Source organism: Taudactylus pleione, unplaced genomic scaffold (assembly GCF_031769625.1).
Source record: "Taudactylus pleione unplaced genomic scaffold, aTauple2 ptg000301l, whole genome shotgun sequence".
Lineage (NCBI taxonomy): Eukaryota > Metazoa > Chordata > Amphibia > Anura > Myobatrachidae > Taudactylus > Taudactylus pleione.
The window spans coordinates 2,134,690-2,150,679 of NW_028284702.1; the positions used below are offsets into that span (position 1 = coordinate 2,134,690).

The 15,990-nt window shown below is 43.0% G+C and overlaps 1 protein-coding gene across 1 annotated transcript in view; it reads right to left on the reverse strand.

Annotated features, from left to right (window-relative positions):
• SHANK1 (SH3 and multiple ankyrin repeat domains 1) overlaps window positions 1–15,990 on the reverse strand; it is a 618,796-nt gene that overhangs the window by 397,803 nt on the left and 205,003 nt on the right. The window contains exon 2 of the mRNA XM_088482950.1: window positions 2,392–2,700. Coding sequence (XP_088339076.1) covers window positions 2,392–2,661 — 270 coding nt within the window. The 5' untranslated portion in view covers window positions 2,662–2,700. The remainder of the gene's footprint in view (window positions 1–2,391; window positions 2,701–15,990) is intronic.

Genomic DNA, 15,990 nt, shown 5'->3' on the forward strand with positions numbered 1-15,990 from the left:
GTCACTCATTAAAGTGTTTTCTGAACACTCCCTGTAGCCCTTCATGTGTAGTACAGTGCAGGATTTAATGAGAGGCTGAAAGTGAGAGCAGGAGAGAGGCCGAAGGGAGCTGAGTTTATTTGATTTTGTTTGTGCTGAGTTAGAGATTAATCATAACTTTGCAGGTAATGACCCCCATGGAGACCTCAAGATAAGGATGGAAAATTAAGAGGAAGAGAGTGGGAACTAAGCACAAAGCTATATTGGGCATCCCACATGAGCAGTCTAGCACTCAGAAAGGTGCTATTAAGCAGACTCTAGCACATTTAATAGAGAATTTCATGTACAAATATACCAGGAATCTCTTTGACTAAGGTAAAAAAAATTGGTGATTGTGGAATTGTTGCAGGCTGCTATGATATTCAGCAAAGTAAGCAGAACAATGAGGTCATTATGTAGTTGTCATGCTAGTGTGATACTGTACTGGCATACTTGCACATTCTCATGGAATGTCTGGGTGACATTGTGTATATAGGGCTTGATTCAGAGATGGACGGATTGGCAGAGCCAGACTCGAGCAGTTGTACAAATCCGTCCATCTCAGATACAAATGCAGACACCTCCTTGCTCCATTTGCGCTCCCAGCTCTGCGACCGACGTCGCAGGCTGGAACCATTATCTCGACTGGACAGGCTGCAGGCCAGGCTGCTGAAGCTTCTCGCAGCCTGGCTGGTGCCTGGTCATGCAAGGGGCTAGGAATCTGCTTCTGCCGATGCAGACTCTGGCCTCTCAGAAAAACGGAGATGGCGCACCCCCGTTTCTGGGAACGGTGACCAGGCATGCCCCCGCTCCACTCCCCAAAAGCTGCAGCATGTCAATCATGCTGTGGCTTGGGGGAGGGTCTGTGAGCGAGACACAGACCCCTAACCATCGGAGATGTGCGTTCATCCACGGATGAACGTACATCTCTGAATCAGGCCCGTAGAGCATACCAGTGGCAATGAGTGAAACACTCTATGGGGGGAAATCAATTAAGCACAGGATTTTCTCGCGGGGGAAAGCACAGGTTTTCACACCCAGAGCTATTCAATTATTCAGCATTTTCCTTGCGCGGTAAACCCGGGGTTAATGTGCACTAAAGGCCCCCATACACGGTGCGATCCGGACCTTGCGATACGACGGCCGACCGGATGGCCGACATATCAGGCGGTCTCCACACACGGAGCGATCGTTATGCCAACCGTCCGATATGCCGGCGTCCCCTACCCGCATAGCGCTGCATGGGATCGTACATCGCTTCCCCAGATCAACTGAACATGCCGAAAGAACTGGAGGAGCGATGTATGATCACACGAGTGCGCGCACTGGCCGATATCATACCCACACACGGAATATAGCAGCGATATCATTCCAATCCATCGGACCGGCTGCTATATCGCACCATGTATGGGGGCCTTAACCCAGGAGTCTGCATTTTAACGTGGTTTTTTTCCTTGCAGGTTCCGAGGCTGAAAGGAAAATATCCACCCTCTGGGGCTTAGAACACGGGGTTCTCGCAGCTAATTGAATTGGGCAGCATGGTCAATTAGCTGCTGCGTAAACCTGGTGCCTAACTGAATTCCCCCTATGTTTACATTGGCTATAATTTACCTGCATAAAGAGCAGATAAGCACCAGACTCCTGTGAGTGGTACCAGACATTCAGCTCCTAACTGCCATTTTTCAAACACAGCCTGTGACATGGCAGTTAGGAGCTGATTGGCTGGTACCTTATCACCATTCACTTTATCTCCTAACACTGCTTAGTAAATAGACCCCTATGTGTTACAGAGAAGCTTTGCTTCTTTCATCTTTTTAAATAGAGTTTGCGTGCGGCTCCCATTGAAACCTGTGGAGGCTGCAAGACTGTTATTAGAGAAAAGAAAAGGCATAGAGATCAATGATTTCTCAGCACATTTGTTTATTCTAAATTATGAGAAATTAAATTAAAGGCTTTCCTGAGCAAAAATGTTGGAGAAAAGCTATTATTTGGTTTACTAAATAGACCCCTAAGGGGGAGCTCAATCATACGTTCTAAAGAGGACAAGTGGAAATGATCCCCATAACAACCAATCAGATTACAGCAATCATTTAACAGGAGGTATTAGAAAAATGGTAGTAAACATCTGATTGGTTGCTATAGATACCGCCAATTGTCCTTTTTAGAAGCATTTGATAAATCTCCCAGTAAGGATGTAATAGTCCCTGGAAACTCCAAATTAACCACTGTAATGTCTGATTTTTGTAGTCTGACCTTCAGAGTGACTGCTCCAGAGTTTTATTGTTTATAAATATTTAGTTATCTGCTCTGATTATGTTCCAGTCTTGCATGCAATTGTGCACCATGTTATTTCCTCTCTCCCCAAATCCTTACTGTTTGATGCAGGTCAGGAATCCCAATGCGAAAGACCATCATGCTGAAATGGGAGTCGTCGGGAACGGACATGGATCTCTCCTTTATTCTTCGCGCAGCTACCGAGGATGATGAAAGAGGGTTAGGACTAATATTGCTGGTGGTAGAAGTGGGATTGCTTTTCCCTCCAGGGACCGGGTCCTCTCTGGAGCTGTCTGAGTCCGACTCTTCCCCAGGGTATTCGGAGATGCTCCTCCTCTCCTCCTCGCTTGACACAGGACTCTGGGGCATTGTCAGGAAGGCAGAACCACAGCAGCATTACAGGGCCCGCTAGGTTAAATGAGAAGAAGAGACAACAAAAACGTGTTATCTATATAAGTAATTTAGATTAGTGAAAAGAGCAGCAAACCTAAACAACTAACTTTCATCAAGTGCAACTGAAAATGTAACTATATGACCAGGAAGCACTCTCTTGAAAGAAAAAACATCTACTGAATGGATGAAGACACAGCCATCCAATCAGAAACTAGGTGCAATATTAGAACAGTGTATCAGACCCCTCCCCTCTCTGTCACAAACAGTGCCTAGTTCTAAGTACTCGTATCCTACTGTGTAACAGAAGATGTATCTCCCCAAAATATTGGTATGTAAAGGTGAAAGGGTTTAAGTAGTAAACTATTTAGGTACTCTGAGTGAAAGATTTTAATTTGAAAGAAACTATTGGGCATATTTGTTGAGAAATGGCTTAATTTCTCTTTGCCCGATAAAAGGGGTTAACCTACAGTAGCTCATGGTAAGAAAGCCTTTGTATAACATGTCATATTTAACAAGTAATGTTATGGTACTTTTATTGCTGCAATTACTGTTCTCGTATGCATTTTAGTGCATACAAATTTTTTTTAGATTTTTGAATTTTTTTTTTTTAAAGTATCTTATTTAAATCTTTATTTATTTCCACTTTAATTACAAATCCCAAATCTATGTTTTAAGGGTGCACAATTGTAAAGACCGGCCTGGTGAACTGGATAGTTGACAATTTTTCAATTAAAATGTGACAAAAAGTCATAAAAAAAAAAAAATTCCTGTCTTGGGAAAACTAAACACATGGCATACAGTATTTTGACAGGGGCCTTATTCATGGCACAACTGTGTGTGTTTGCAGGTCTGCGCTTTTAATGGGGCTTACCCATAATTGGCTACTCTCCCGGAATTTGCGAAAGGCTCATGATTTTTTGGGTAGTCCCCTGCACTTCCAGAAGTGTGGCCGGATCTCTCACATCCCACCCTCTTCCAAGTGAAGTGGGCAGAATGGGGTAGATAAAAACAGTAATCGCGGTCTATATGGAAGGGGCAGGGCTAAAATGATGCGAAAACACATAATTTAGCCCCTCTGCACAGACCCACAAATCACAGCATTTTGACACAACGAACGTGGGGCCTAATGAAGTGAGAGTCTGGCCCGTTGCATCTCCTCTCTGGGCTTCTCCCTGATAGTAGGCAAATATGGTTACCTAGACAGCAAGATCTGAGGTGGCAGCAAAATGAATGGAAACAATTTTTTCTGCAAAAGCATAAATGAGTACTTTCTGCTACTTCTGTTAGCAGTGTTGTGTAGGCTAGTCATACACAAATATTTACAGCAGAGGTGCTCAACAGATCACCGTTCACCAGTCCCTGGGTTCAGGTAAGTGTTAGCTTAGTGGGGGAGAAGATGGGGGTATCACGTGGAGGGGGGAGGGGGTTGTGGGGGTGTTAGCAGATGGCTCATGTGCAGTCACTCTCTCAGGGTAGTTATTGCAAAAAATACCCTGAGAAGTGTGGGGTAGATATTTGCAGGGACAGTTCTTTTTCGCAAGCTCTGTCCTGCATGCGTTATTTGATACATCCCTTCGATGTATTCAAATATCGCATTGCGATTTTGGGCAAATTTATCACATGCCACCCGCAACTGAGATGCGGATTGTGATAAATAGGCCCCTTATAGTGATTAAATCAAACAATATTTTAGCACTGTGCACACGCTGATACTATCACTGCCCAACAGGGTATTCCAGCCACAATATCTGACAAAATGTATAAAGAGTTTTCGAAACATGGAGATACAAAATAAATCACACTTTAATTTTATTTTATTTTTATCATTTTAATCTCATTTTGATCCCTTTAGAAAGCTCAGGTATACTTCAAACAGTAATTCATTGTCCTACTGTGTTAAACTAATTAAATAAAAAGTAAACACAACTCACATTCTTTATGTTCTTACTTGCAGTCACAAAGGAAAGAAATAAAGCACAACTCCCAACAATGGTCTGTGTTAGACTGTAGCTCAGTGGAATGTATTTAAATCAAATTATGATCCTTAGATTTATTTTCACTGTTGCTTTTATTTTAATACGGAAAAGTCTGGGCAGTGTTTTGTTGTTATGGCAACACATGAGCATTTCTCGAATGTACAAGCCCATAAAAATATTGCTGCACAACTTACAAACCTAAAGACAAATGACAGGGTAGGCCTTAATAAAAGGGGACATTATAGTGAAAATCTGAAAGTACTTAGTTTACTAAAGCTCACAGCGTTAGATAATAACTAATGCAGCTATTTACAGCCAGTATCCTGCGGCACAATGGAACGGTACGCAGATTTGCCGGTGGAGTTTGGGGGAAGGCAGAGTGGCCAACGTGTTATTATCATCCCATGGTCCTGTCGTAGCTGGATAATTGGCTGAGACAAGATCAGTTTAAAATTGAATCGCGGCGACGCCATCTTGCGACTGGCCACAAGACGCCATCTTGGAAATGAGATCGCAAAACGCCATTTTGCGAATGGCCGCCCAAGCGCCATTTTAGATAAACTCACAAATAAATACATATGGTGATATTACTATTAGCACCATGCGATTGCATCTTTCATCATTTCTCATATACACATTAATACGCACAATTGCGCTGTTAACTAGTCGCATATTAGCGAATGCTTAAGACCCTATATGAAAACGCTGTTTAGTAGCTAAATGCGCACGCATCTGTCTCCAGTTAACTAGCGTTATATCAAACCCAGCATACTCACACATTACATATCCACGTACAAGGTTCCATAAGCTTTAAGCTATAAGATTTAAGTTCGTTCATTTAGTATAAATGCTGTGAAATAAAGATTATTTGGTAACTAAGGTTTTATACATGCTAAGTAAGCCGTGTTTGGTTTTGTACTGATGCGTACTCTTTCCACAGTATTCCGGTATCGTCGGTGTGGAGATCGCATCATGCATTCTCAACTTATGGACCGCAGAGACTTCAAGCAACAAAATGTATATAATATGAACAACTGTTAGGATGTTGCATGTGGCGGGAATCTAGGGACCCTCAGTTGTTGGAGGCTGGGTTGTGTCTATTTGAATCAGCCTGTTAAACGCTCTGTAACAGATGTATCCCCCTTGGGAACCAATGGCATCAGCAACAGACGTCTCTATTGTTTTGTCTATTCCTGGGGGGTATAAATATGTGTGCTCAAACGCTGGGTTTTTAGTCTTCGTGCTGAATACTGATAGACGAGGGGTTTCTTGCTGATGCCTAACATCTGGTCCGGAAGCGCTGCGTATGTATACTGTACTTGGGTCTGTATAATTCCTTTGCGCCGAATTGTGTCTGGATCAATAGCGTGTAACTGACTGTACTTTTACTTGAATAATACTTTGTGCTTTGGAACCACATGTTCTAAGTCTGGAGTCTCTATTTACTGTATGACTGCGTACGCAAATTAGCATCATCATTAGAGGTTTATAGGTAGGATATTAGAAGGTATAGGCAGGGGTATATAGAGGTTCTAATCCAGTATCGTTAGTTGGGGGCTCGTAGTGAAGTCACTTACCTACTCACATGGTACATACGGCTATCGATATCTCAGCAAAGGGTGGAGTGGCCACATGCAGGGTTTACCTGCAACCGCTTTGTGCTGAAAGATCGCTATCCATTTTCATGTGAGCCAAGGAAGCTGACTAGAATCCAGGGACAAGAGAGGAAAAAAGTTTGTTTTCCTTTGTTGATAGAACCTAGCATTTAAAGGGGTGCCACAGTATTGAGTACGCGGCTGAGTCGCAGTTTTGCACACAGTAAAGACGCACTTTTGCGTACGCAGCTAAAAGAGGTTGTCATACGGTTGTGTGGTAGTCACATTATTGTGTATGCGACTGGTCGTACAGTAGCGTATACGTACTTCCGGTTGTGCCACCACGTGTTTAAACAAAGCCGTTGAGGTTTACATTTTTCAATTGTTATCAATATCTGGGTTAACGTGTATTTTTCTGCGCAGGAAAAAGTGTGTAACAGTGAGTATTTGTTGAACAAAGTTAAGGGTATCGTATGATCCTTAAGGGCTAGGTGCAAGGGTTAGTCTAGCTGCTCAGTAAGTAGCTTTACCGTTCTATACACAGTAGCAGGTGTACATGTTGCCTTTGTTGTAGAGAGGTGCGTGGAAGTAGCCGACATACAAACTTCCATAGGTGTGGAAGTTGCCTTACTAAATCTTATCCGGGTGTGGAAGTTGCCTTTTTCAAATCTTATCCAGGTGTGTGGGCGCCGCCGACTTAAATCGTCCACAGGTAAGTGAAAGTATCTTGATTGTCTTTCACCAGTTTAAATCCTTATTGAAAAGCGTAGGATTTTGTCTCAGAATGGGAGCAGCACTAACAGTAGAGATGTTAGACAATGATGTGCTGCTAATGGAGGCGCCGATCGGATCGGCTCGTCGTATTATGCATACTAAGTACGGTACTTATGCGATAAGGTATTGTGATGTATGGTTTAAAATGTTGATGAAGAGTGTTAGACCGTTTCCCAGAATTGGTAGTTTTGATAAAGATGTTTTAGATAATGTCCGGGATCACATCAGTCTGATGCGCTCCCGAGAGAAACAGGTTAAATATTATGAATGTTTAAAATTGTGGCAGCATGAAGGGGATGCGTGGCTTAAAAATGTGCAAGCGACGCAAACTAGCGTTGCGAGCCCATTGCCAGAGAATACATCCGCGACGCTGAATTGCAATACGGGCGAGCCGCAAAATGGCACGCACGTGCGGCAAGGTAGCGTTGTGGAGAGTATTGCCAGCAGTCCACGCTCACCTCCCCACCTTATGTGGATGGAGGTGCAAGTACAGTTACCAAAAATACCCATAATAATGTAACAAGCAATTTGTACCCTCTCTTAAGCAACCATAAAGAAAATGTTTATGATGTGGATGATGAGCCTATTGTATTGTCTGCCATTTCCCATGCTGTGCAAATGATAGATGCTGCATCACCACAATCACGGGTGGTGCCACCATCTCCATTGGTAACAGCAAGGGAGGTGCTAACACCCTCTGCACCCGTAGAGGAAGTTGTTCATACCATACGTAGCAGCAGCAGATTAAACCCCCAGCCAGGTAACCAGGTCAAAGGTAGCAGCGCTACCGGTCTGCATCCCATTCGGACAATATCCATTCCGAATGGAAATACAGATGCGAACGGTATAGTGCCCATGAGGGAAGTGGTAATGCATTGTCCTTGGACAAGAGCAGAACTAAATTCCATCATAAATGATTTCCCCCGATCCCAAAAGGAACTAGCCAAATGTCAAAGATTTTTGAGAAATTTGGGTAGTTCACATGAGCCCAGTAATAAAGATTGGCGTGTGGTGTTAAGGGCCTGTCTGCCACGGAATACCGACGTGACAAAATTTATCACGGATTGTGTATTGGATGGTGACATTCCCTTAACAGACCAAGTAAACCAAGGTAACATTTCCCGCATTGTAACTCAATTGGGTGAATATTTTCCAGTAGTAGTTAACTGGAATAAAATTTTCACCATTAAGCAAAAAGACAGTGAAACTGCAGAAGATTATTGCGATCGGGCTCTGCAGGATATCACCAAGTACACTGGGATAGAAGATATTAAAGATAGCACTCACCACCGGGGAATGACAGTCACGGTACTTATGGACGGTCTGAAAGAGAATTTAAAGACTCGGGTTCAGACCTCACAGCCTGGCTGGAGGGGACTCACAATAGATACCCTCATAGAATCTGCCATAGAACATGATAAAAACATCTCAAAAAAGAGAGAGACCCAGAGCGAAAAACTAATGGCTGTCAGTATCCAAGCTCTGGAGGGAATGACGGTAACATCACAGCCAACAGACACACTCGCACCTGCACACACACTTACACCTGAACAGTTATATGCCCTCACTAACCCCATGCAACAACAAACACAGCTCTATTTCACTAACCCAATACAACCACAGGTCCCATACTCATATCCCCCACAATATCCTTACCCTCCCTATCCTTACCCATATCCACCACCTTTACCCTCTGCTCAAGCCTCACAACAACACATATTACCCGATTCACGGACATGTTTTAATTGTAAGCAAACAGGACACTTAAGCAGAAACTGTACAGTAAAAACAGTAGGAACCCCAAATCAGGGAAGACCTGGATATCCCCATAAGGGATATGCACAGAGACCAGCAAATGTTCAGCAGGCACTAGCTCCAATTGTGGCCGTAAATGCTTTATTGGAGAATGGTAGCCAACGCTAGGGGTCAGGTCATACCTGTAGTCTGAGTCTACAGATAGTCAGGTTAACGGGAAGTACTAGGGAAGAACCGGTCTTGATGGTTAATGTAGCTGGTACTGAATATCCTTTTCTTGTAGACACAGGGGCGACCAGGTCAGTGATGAACTCTCCCATTAATTTACAGGTAACCAACGAGACAGTACCAACAATGGGTGTAACAGGTAAAGTGGAACATTATCCTTTAACAAAGTCCACGGAGGTTACTGTTGGGCCGTTGCATACCAGGCATTCTTTCCTTCTGGCTGCTGCGACTCCTACTAACCTGCTGGGTAGAGACTTGTTATGTAAGATGGGATGTGTTATATATTGTACCCCTGATGGTGTATTTTTAGATATCCCAGAGAAAGTTGCACACGAGGTGCAGGATATATTGGACACTCCTCAAAGGATAATGTATCACTCTACAAGTTTAAATGAAAATACTTCTCAGGTAGATGAAATGTTGTCCCAAATTCCAGATTCCCTTTGGACGAAGGATGGACAGAACACTGGATTAATGGCAAACGTAAGCCCTGTAATGGTAAATTTAAAAAGCGGTAGGCAAGTTCCAAAAATTCCCCAGTACCCACTAAAGCAGGAGGTAGAACTAGGGGTTTTTCAAATAATTGAGCGATTATTGCAACAGGAAATTTTAGTTCGTACAGCTAGTGTAGCCAACAGTCCCATCTTTCCAGTGAAGAAGAGTGGTGGGAGGGGTTATAGGCTGGTACAAGATCTTAGAGGTGTTACTAAGGTAGTAGAGAGTCAATTCCCTGTAGTGCCAAATCCAGCTGTCATCATGATGCAGATCCCACCAAATGCAACCCATTTCACTGTCATTGACCTCTGTTCTGCTTTCTTCTCTGGGCCTCATCACCCTGACTGTCAGTATCTATTCGCATTTACATACAGAGGTGTACAATACACATGGACACGGTTACCCCAAGGTTTCATAGAGAGCCCCAGTATCTTCTCCCAGGCATTGTAAGACTGTTTACAATCTTTCCAACCTGCCAATGGATCTGTTCTAATTCAATATGTGGATGATTTATTGCTATGTTCTGACTCGTTTATGTCATGTTTGAATGATACTAAACTTTTGTTACTTCATCTCTCGCATACAGGACATAAGGTGGCTAAGGACAAACTACAGCCGTGCCAATCCAGAGTAAAATATTTGGGACACTACCTAACCCAGGGGTTACGACATCTAACAAATGATAGAATCCAGGCCATACAAAACATGACACTGCCGCAGAATCGACAGCAAATTCGTACCTTCTTGGGAATGTGTGGATATTGTAGAATGTGGATCCCAGGTTTTTCTATTTTGGCCTTGCCTTTACAGGAATTAGTCTCTTCCTCAAAGCCCGATCGTGTCATACACACAGAGGAAACAGCGCAGGCTTTTCTTAATCTTAAGGATAGTCTGACAAAAGCTCCTGCATTGGGAATACCTGATTATGAAAAACCTTTTGATTTGTATTGTATGGAAGCCGATGGTTGTGCTGCAGGTGCCCTTACACAAAAACATGGTGATGCCAGTAGGCCCGTAGCATACTACAGTGCCCAATTGGACACTGTAGCAAGATCACTCCCCACTTGTTTGAGAAGTGTAGCAGCTACCGCTCTATTGGTGAGTAAAAGTGAGGACGTAGTACTGGGTCATGATATGATTGTCTACACTCCCCATGCTGTATCTGCTCTGCTGAACTCAGCTCAAACCAGACACGTCTCTTCAGCTAGGTTTACCAAATGGGAACTAGCTCTAATCGCACCCGCAAACATCACTGTTAAACGTTGCAGCACGCTGAATTCAGCAACATATTTACCATATATACAACATGATGTACAAAGGGTGGAAGGAGACGAGTTGCTGGCGGGAGGTGAGTTCAGCGGACATAATGATACACACGATTGTATGACATATCTGAATCAGACCTTTACTGCTAGACCTGACATAAATGACACACCTGGATGGGAGTTGTCATGGACAAACAGACACAGGTGAATTATGTACAGGTTATGCTGTTGTAAATGACACAGACACCATAGAAGCCACAGACACCTCTCGGTCCTCCTCACTCAGCCCAGGTGGCAGAGTTAGTAGCACTGACTAGAGCATGTGAACTGGCAGCAGGCAAATCTGCTAACATTTACACTGACTCGAGGTACGCGTTCGGGGTGGTGCACGATTTCGGGGCTCTATGGCGTCTGAGAAATTTTATGACAGCAACAGGCACACCAGATGCACATTCCCGACACATAAAACATCTTTTAGAAGCAATCCAACTGCCCAAAGTGGTGGCAGTAATTAAATGTAAAGCCCATACATGTGAGGATTATCCGGTGTCACTGGGCAACAACAGAGCCGATGAAGCTGCAAAATGGGCAGCAGGGTTAAAAATGTTTTCTCCAACTGAAAAAATTATGTCTTTCCAAACAACTGATATGCTGAAATTAATTGAGATGCAAAATTTGTGTTCAATTCAGGAAAAATCCATTTGGAAGTCCAAGGGATGTGGGCAAGAGTCCTCCAGGCTCTGGAGGGACGGACAAGGTAAGCCAGTAGCCCCCAAGGCATATTACCCCAGCCTGGCTGAGGCAGCACACGGTCTGACTCATCTGGGAAGACAAGGTATGTGCAAGTTGGTGAGAGCATACTGGTGTGCACCAGGTTTCTCTTCACAAGCAGAAAAGATAGCAATGTCCTGTCTGACCTGCTTGAGGAAGAACATAGGGAAAGCGATCCCTACCAAACCATCCCACATTCCACCAACTGATGGACCTTTCCAGGTGATACAAATTGATTTCATCCAATTACCACCCTGCAGGAACCTTAAGTATGTATTAGTGTGCACAGATGTATTTTCTTATTGGGTTGAGGCCTACCCACGGGCCACTAATACTGCTGCGTTTACTGCCAAGAAAATAGTTCAGGAATTTGTATGCAGGTACGGTATCCCTAAAATCATCAAGAGTGACAGGGGTACTCATTTCACAGGTGATGTTTTTCAAAATATGTGTAAACTGATGGGTATTAATAGCCGACTTCACACCCCCTACCGACCACAAGCCAGTGCCAAGGTAGAGAGGATGAACGGGACTATTAAAAATAAGTTAAGTAAAATCATGGCAGAGACTGGACTAGGATGGCCAGAAGCATTACCTTTGGTTCTACATAGCATAAGGACCACTCCTAGACCTTCTCTAAATCTGTCCCCATTTGAACTACTGTTCGGTAGACAACCTCATTTGATTATAAGTCCATTGGAAGACCTGAAGGGTAACAACGAGGTAACTGTAAAGTATCTTATATCAATGAGTAAGCAGTTAAAACAACAGCAGCAGAAACTGAAATTGTTGTCCCATGATATGCCTGAAACTAACTGTCATGATGTTGAACCAGGAGAATATGTAATGATCAGAAATTTCTTGCGTTCAGGTTGTTTGACTGATCGGTGGGAAGGTCCGTACCAGGCGCTGCTGACAAGTACTACATCTTTGAAGGTGGCCGAGAGAGATACCTGGGTCCATTCCACTCACTGCAAAAAGGTCAATCAACCAGTGGAGAAACAAGTCGGAGACAAGGCTGATAGTGTGGACCTGTCGCTCGCGAGCTTGTTCCGGGAGGATTGAAAAGGTCGTAGTGAGATACCTGAACTGAGAGAAATTTGCAGGTCTTGTTGTGACAATGGACGGGCCTGCTGTGTTCATTTTCATATTCTCTTTTAGAGTGTTCACCATCCTGGCCGGTTCGGGAATATCCAATTTCTGTGATGGGAGACCGATTGAGGAAATGGGAGCTGATGGCAGTGCTGATGGAGTGGAGTCAGGAGGAGTGCAATGCCAATCAGGGGAGAGTCTGACCAATCTTAGTACTGTTATTGTTAAGAGAGCTGTCATTCCGGATACTCAGGGATGGTGTGGAGGTTTAAGATTCCTGTATTTGTGAGCTATGTGGGTCCCTAGTTGATGAGAACTGTATCCAACGGTGCCAACCTAAATATAACCCGTACTGGGGTGGGTATCCTTTAGAGGATTATCATAGCATGGTAGGCAAAGTGTTAAACCAAACTGATTGCTGGGTGTGTTCACACGTGCCACAGGGACAGCATAACATAGGGTTGTTGCCATTTCCACTGAATATCACGGAAATTTTAGAATTACAGAAAGGAAAAACATTGGATGGAAAGTTCCTCTCATCCAAACCACCTAATTTCAAACTCTATCAATTCCAAGTAGATAGATCACTTTTGTGTTTAAACATAACCAACCCCAATAAACCCAGGAGTTGGGAAGTGACGGGGAATAATCAGATGATGACCTCCTCACAAAGAGCTGATAATGAGTCCATAAACCATGATCTGTTACGCTCAATTAAATCTGGTGGGAAACATTTTAGGTACCGGTATACATTGAGTTCCACCAAAGAAATTATTGGTAAGGTGCCAGATGGTTATTATGCTAAAATAATACAGCCAGAGACTTGCATGAACCAGATGGAAGACCCAGAAATAGGATTGTTTGCAAGAGAAATGTGCTTAATGATAATGATGCATACCATCCCTTATGTTCTCCCTGATAATGTATATTTTATATGTGGAAGAAAAGCGTATAAGTGACTCTCCCCGAGTTCCGAAGGTTTGTGTTACCTGGGAAGAGTAGTCCCAGATGTTATGACCCTCACACATGTTGAAATGCTTGGTATACATAAACACACACTGTCACCATATCTTCACACACAATATGAACACAGAGGCAAAAGAAATATGATACCTGGTGACGTGCATAAAGCAACTCAGTTAATTAGTGAGACAACTGGCTTTCAACTCTTAGTCGCACTGGATCCCACCAGGATTGCTCAGGGTACATAAAATTTTAGGTATATTCAGGAACTTGCTAAATTAATAGTTAATATCACCGAGATGTACGATGACACATTCAGGTATACAGGGAGAGAATTGCAAGCATACAAGAAGGAACTGGTGCAACACAGGCTAGTGTTGAATTATTTAACTGCTGTTACTGGAGGGTATTGCGTAACGTTAGCCACCCAGTTTGGAGTAAAATGTTGCACCTACGTCACTAATGATACTAGCGACCCCAAGGAGGTGATAGACCGAAAGATGGATGAAATTCTGCAGCTAAAATGGGAGTTTCGTAAGAACCATAACGCTTCAGTGGCTGAAGTAGGGGAAAAGATAGAAGGATGGGTTTCATGGCTGAACCCAGTAAAATGGTTCTCAGGTCTACGGGAATGGGTTCAGGAAGTGATCGCCAGCATAGGCAAATTCTTGATCCTTATACTAATTGTCATCATAATGATTGGCATATGTGTCCGGTGTGTTCCTATTATGTTGAAGTGTGGAAAGTGTAAAAACAGAGTAAAACGAAAGAACGAAACTATGATGGTGGTCAGAAATGACAATATGAATGTTGAGGTAAATATAGAACTGCATTACAACCCTGAACTAGGAAATACCATAATTTAATGTATCATATTTAGAAAAACATATAATGTATTATTGAAATGTTATTTTTAAAACACCTTAGATAATGTAAAGTCTCAATTCCCCTTATAAGACTGGTGCATCCCTACACCTTTCACATGATCTTCCAAGATCCGCGGTGTGCGTATAATAGTAGTTTTATGTCCCCACCCAGAGAGACATTATTGATGGATTAAGAACCACCTTGTGCCATCCCATAATAACACTAAATAATATGTAAATGTAAGCCTAAATTAAATTTTTAAATCAGATTGTGATAGCATGTTGTTCGCTATCAAAGGGTGGACTGTCGAAGCTGGATAATTGGCTGAGACAAGATCAGTTTAAAATTGAATTGCGGCGACGCCATCTTGCGACACCGCAAGACGCCATCTTGGAAATGAGATCGCAAGACGCCATTTTGCAAATGGCCACCCAAGCGCCATTTTAGATAAACTCACAATTAAATACATATGGCGATATTACTATTAGCACCATGCGATTGCATCTTTCATCATTTCTCATATACACATTAATACGCACAATTGCGCTGTTAACTAGTCGCATATTAGCGAATGCTTAAGACCCAATATGAAAATGCTGTTTAGTAGCTAAATGCGCACGCATCTGTCCCCAGTTAACTAGCGTCTTTATATCAAACCCTGTATACTCACACATTACATATTCACATACAAGGTTCCATAAGCTTTAAGGTATAAGATTTAAGTTTGTTCACTTAGTATAAATGCTGTGAAATAAAGATTTGTTAACTAAGGTTTTATACATGCTAAGTAAGCCGTGTTTGGTTTTGTACTGATGCGTACTCTTTCAACAGAATTCCGGTATTATCGTTATGGAGATCGCATTATACATTCTTGACTTATGGACCGCAGAGACTTCAAGCAACAAAATGTATATAATATGAACAACTGTTAGGATGTTGCATGTGGCGGGAATCCAGAGACCCCCAGTTGTTAGAGGCTAGGTTGGGTCTATTTGAATCAGCCTGTTAAACGCTCTGTAACAGATGTATCCCCCTTGGGAACCAATGGCATCAGCAACAAACGTCTCTATTGTTTTGTCTATTCCTGGGGGGTATAAATATGTGTGCTCAAACGCTGGGTTTTTAGTCTTCGCGCTGAATGCTGATAGACGAGGGGTTTCTTGCTGATGCCTAACATCTGGTCCGGAAGCGCTGCGTATGTATACTGTACTTGGGTCTGTATAATTCCTTTGCGCCGAATTGTGTCTGGATCAATAGCGTGTAACTGACTGTACTTTTACTTGAATAATACTTTGTGCTTTGGAACCACATGTTCTAAGTCTGGAGTATCTATTTACTGTATGACTACGTACGCAAATTGGCATCATCATTAGAGGTTTATAGGTAGGATATTAGAAGGTATAGGCAGGGGTATATAAAGGTTCTAATCCAGTATCATTAGTCCCCACCATCAGGCACTCCGTAGTGTGCTCTCGGCTGATCAACTCATCAGCCGCGCACCCTGACTTAGGGACGACATGCTGC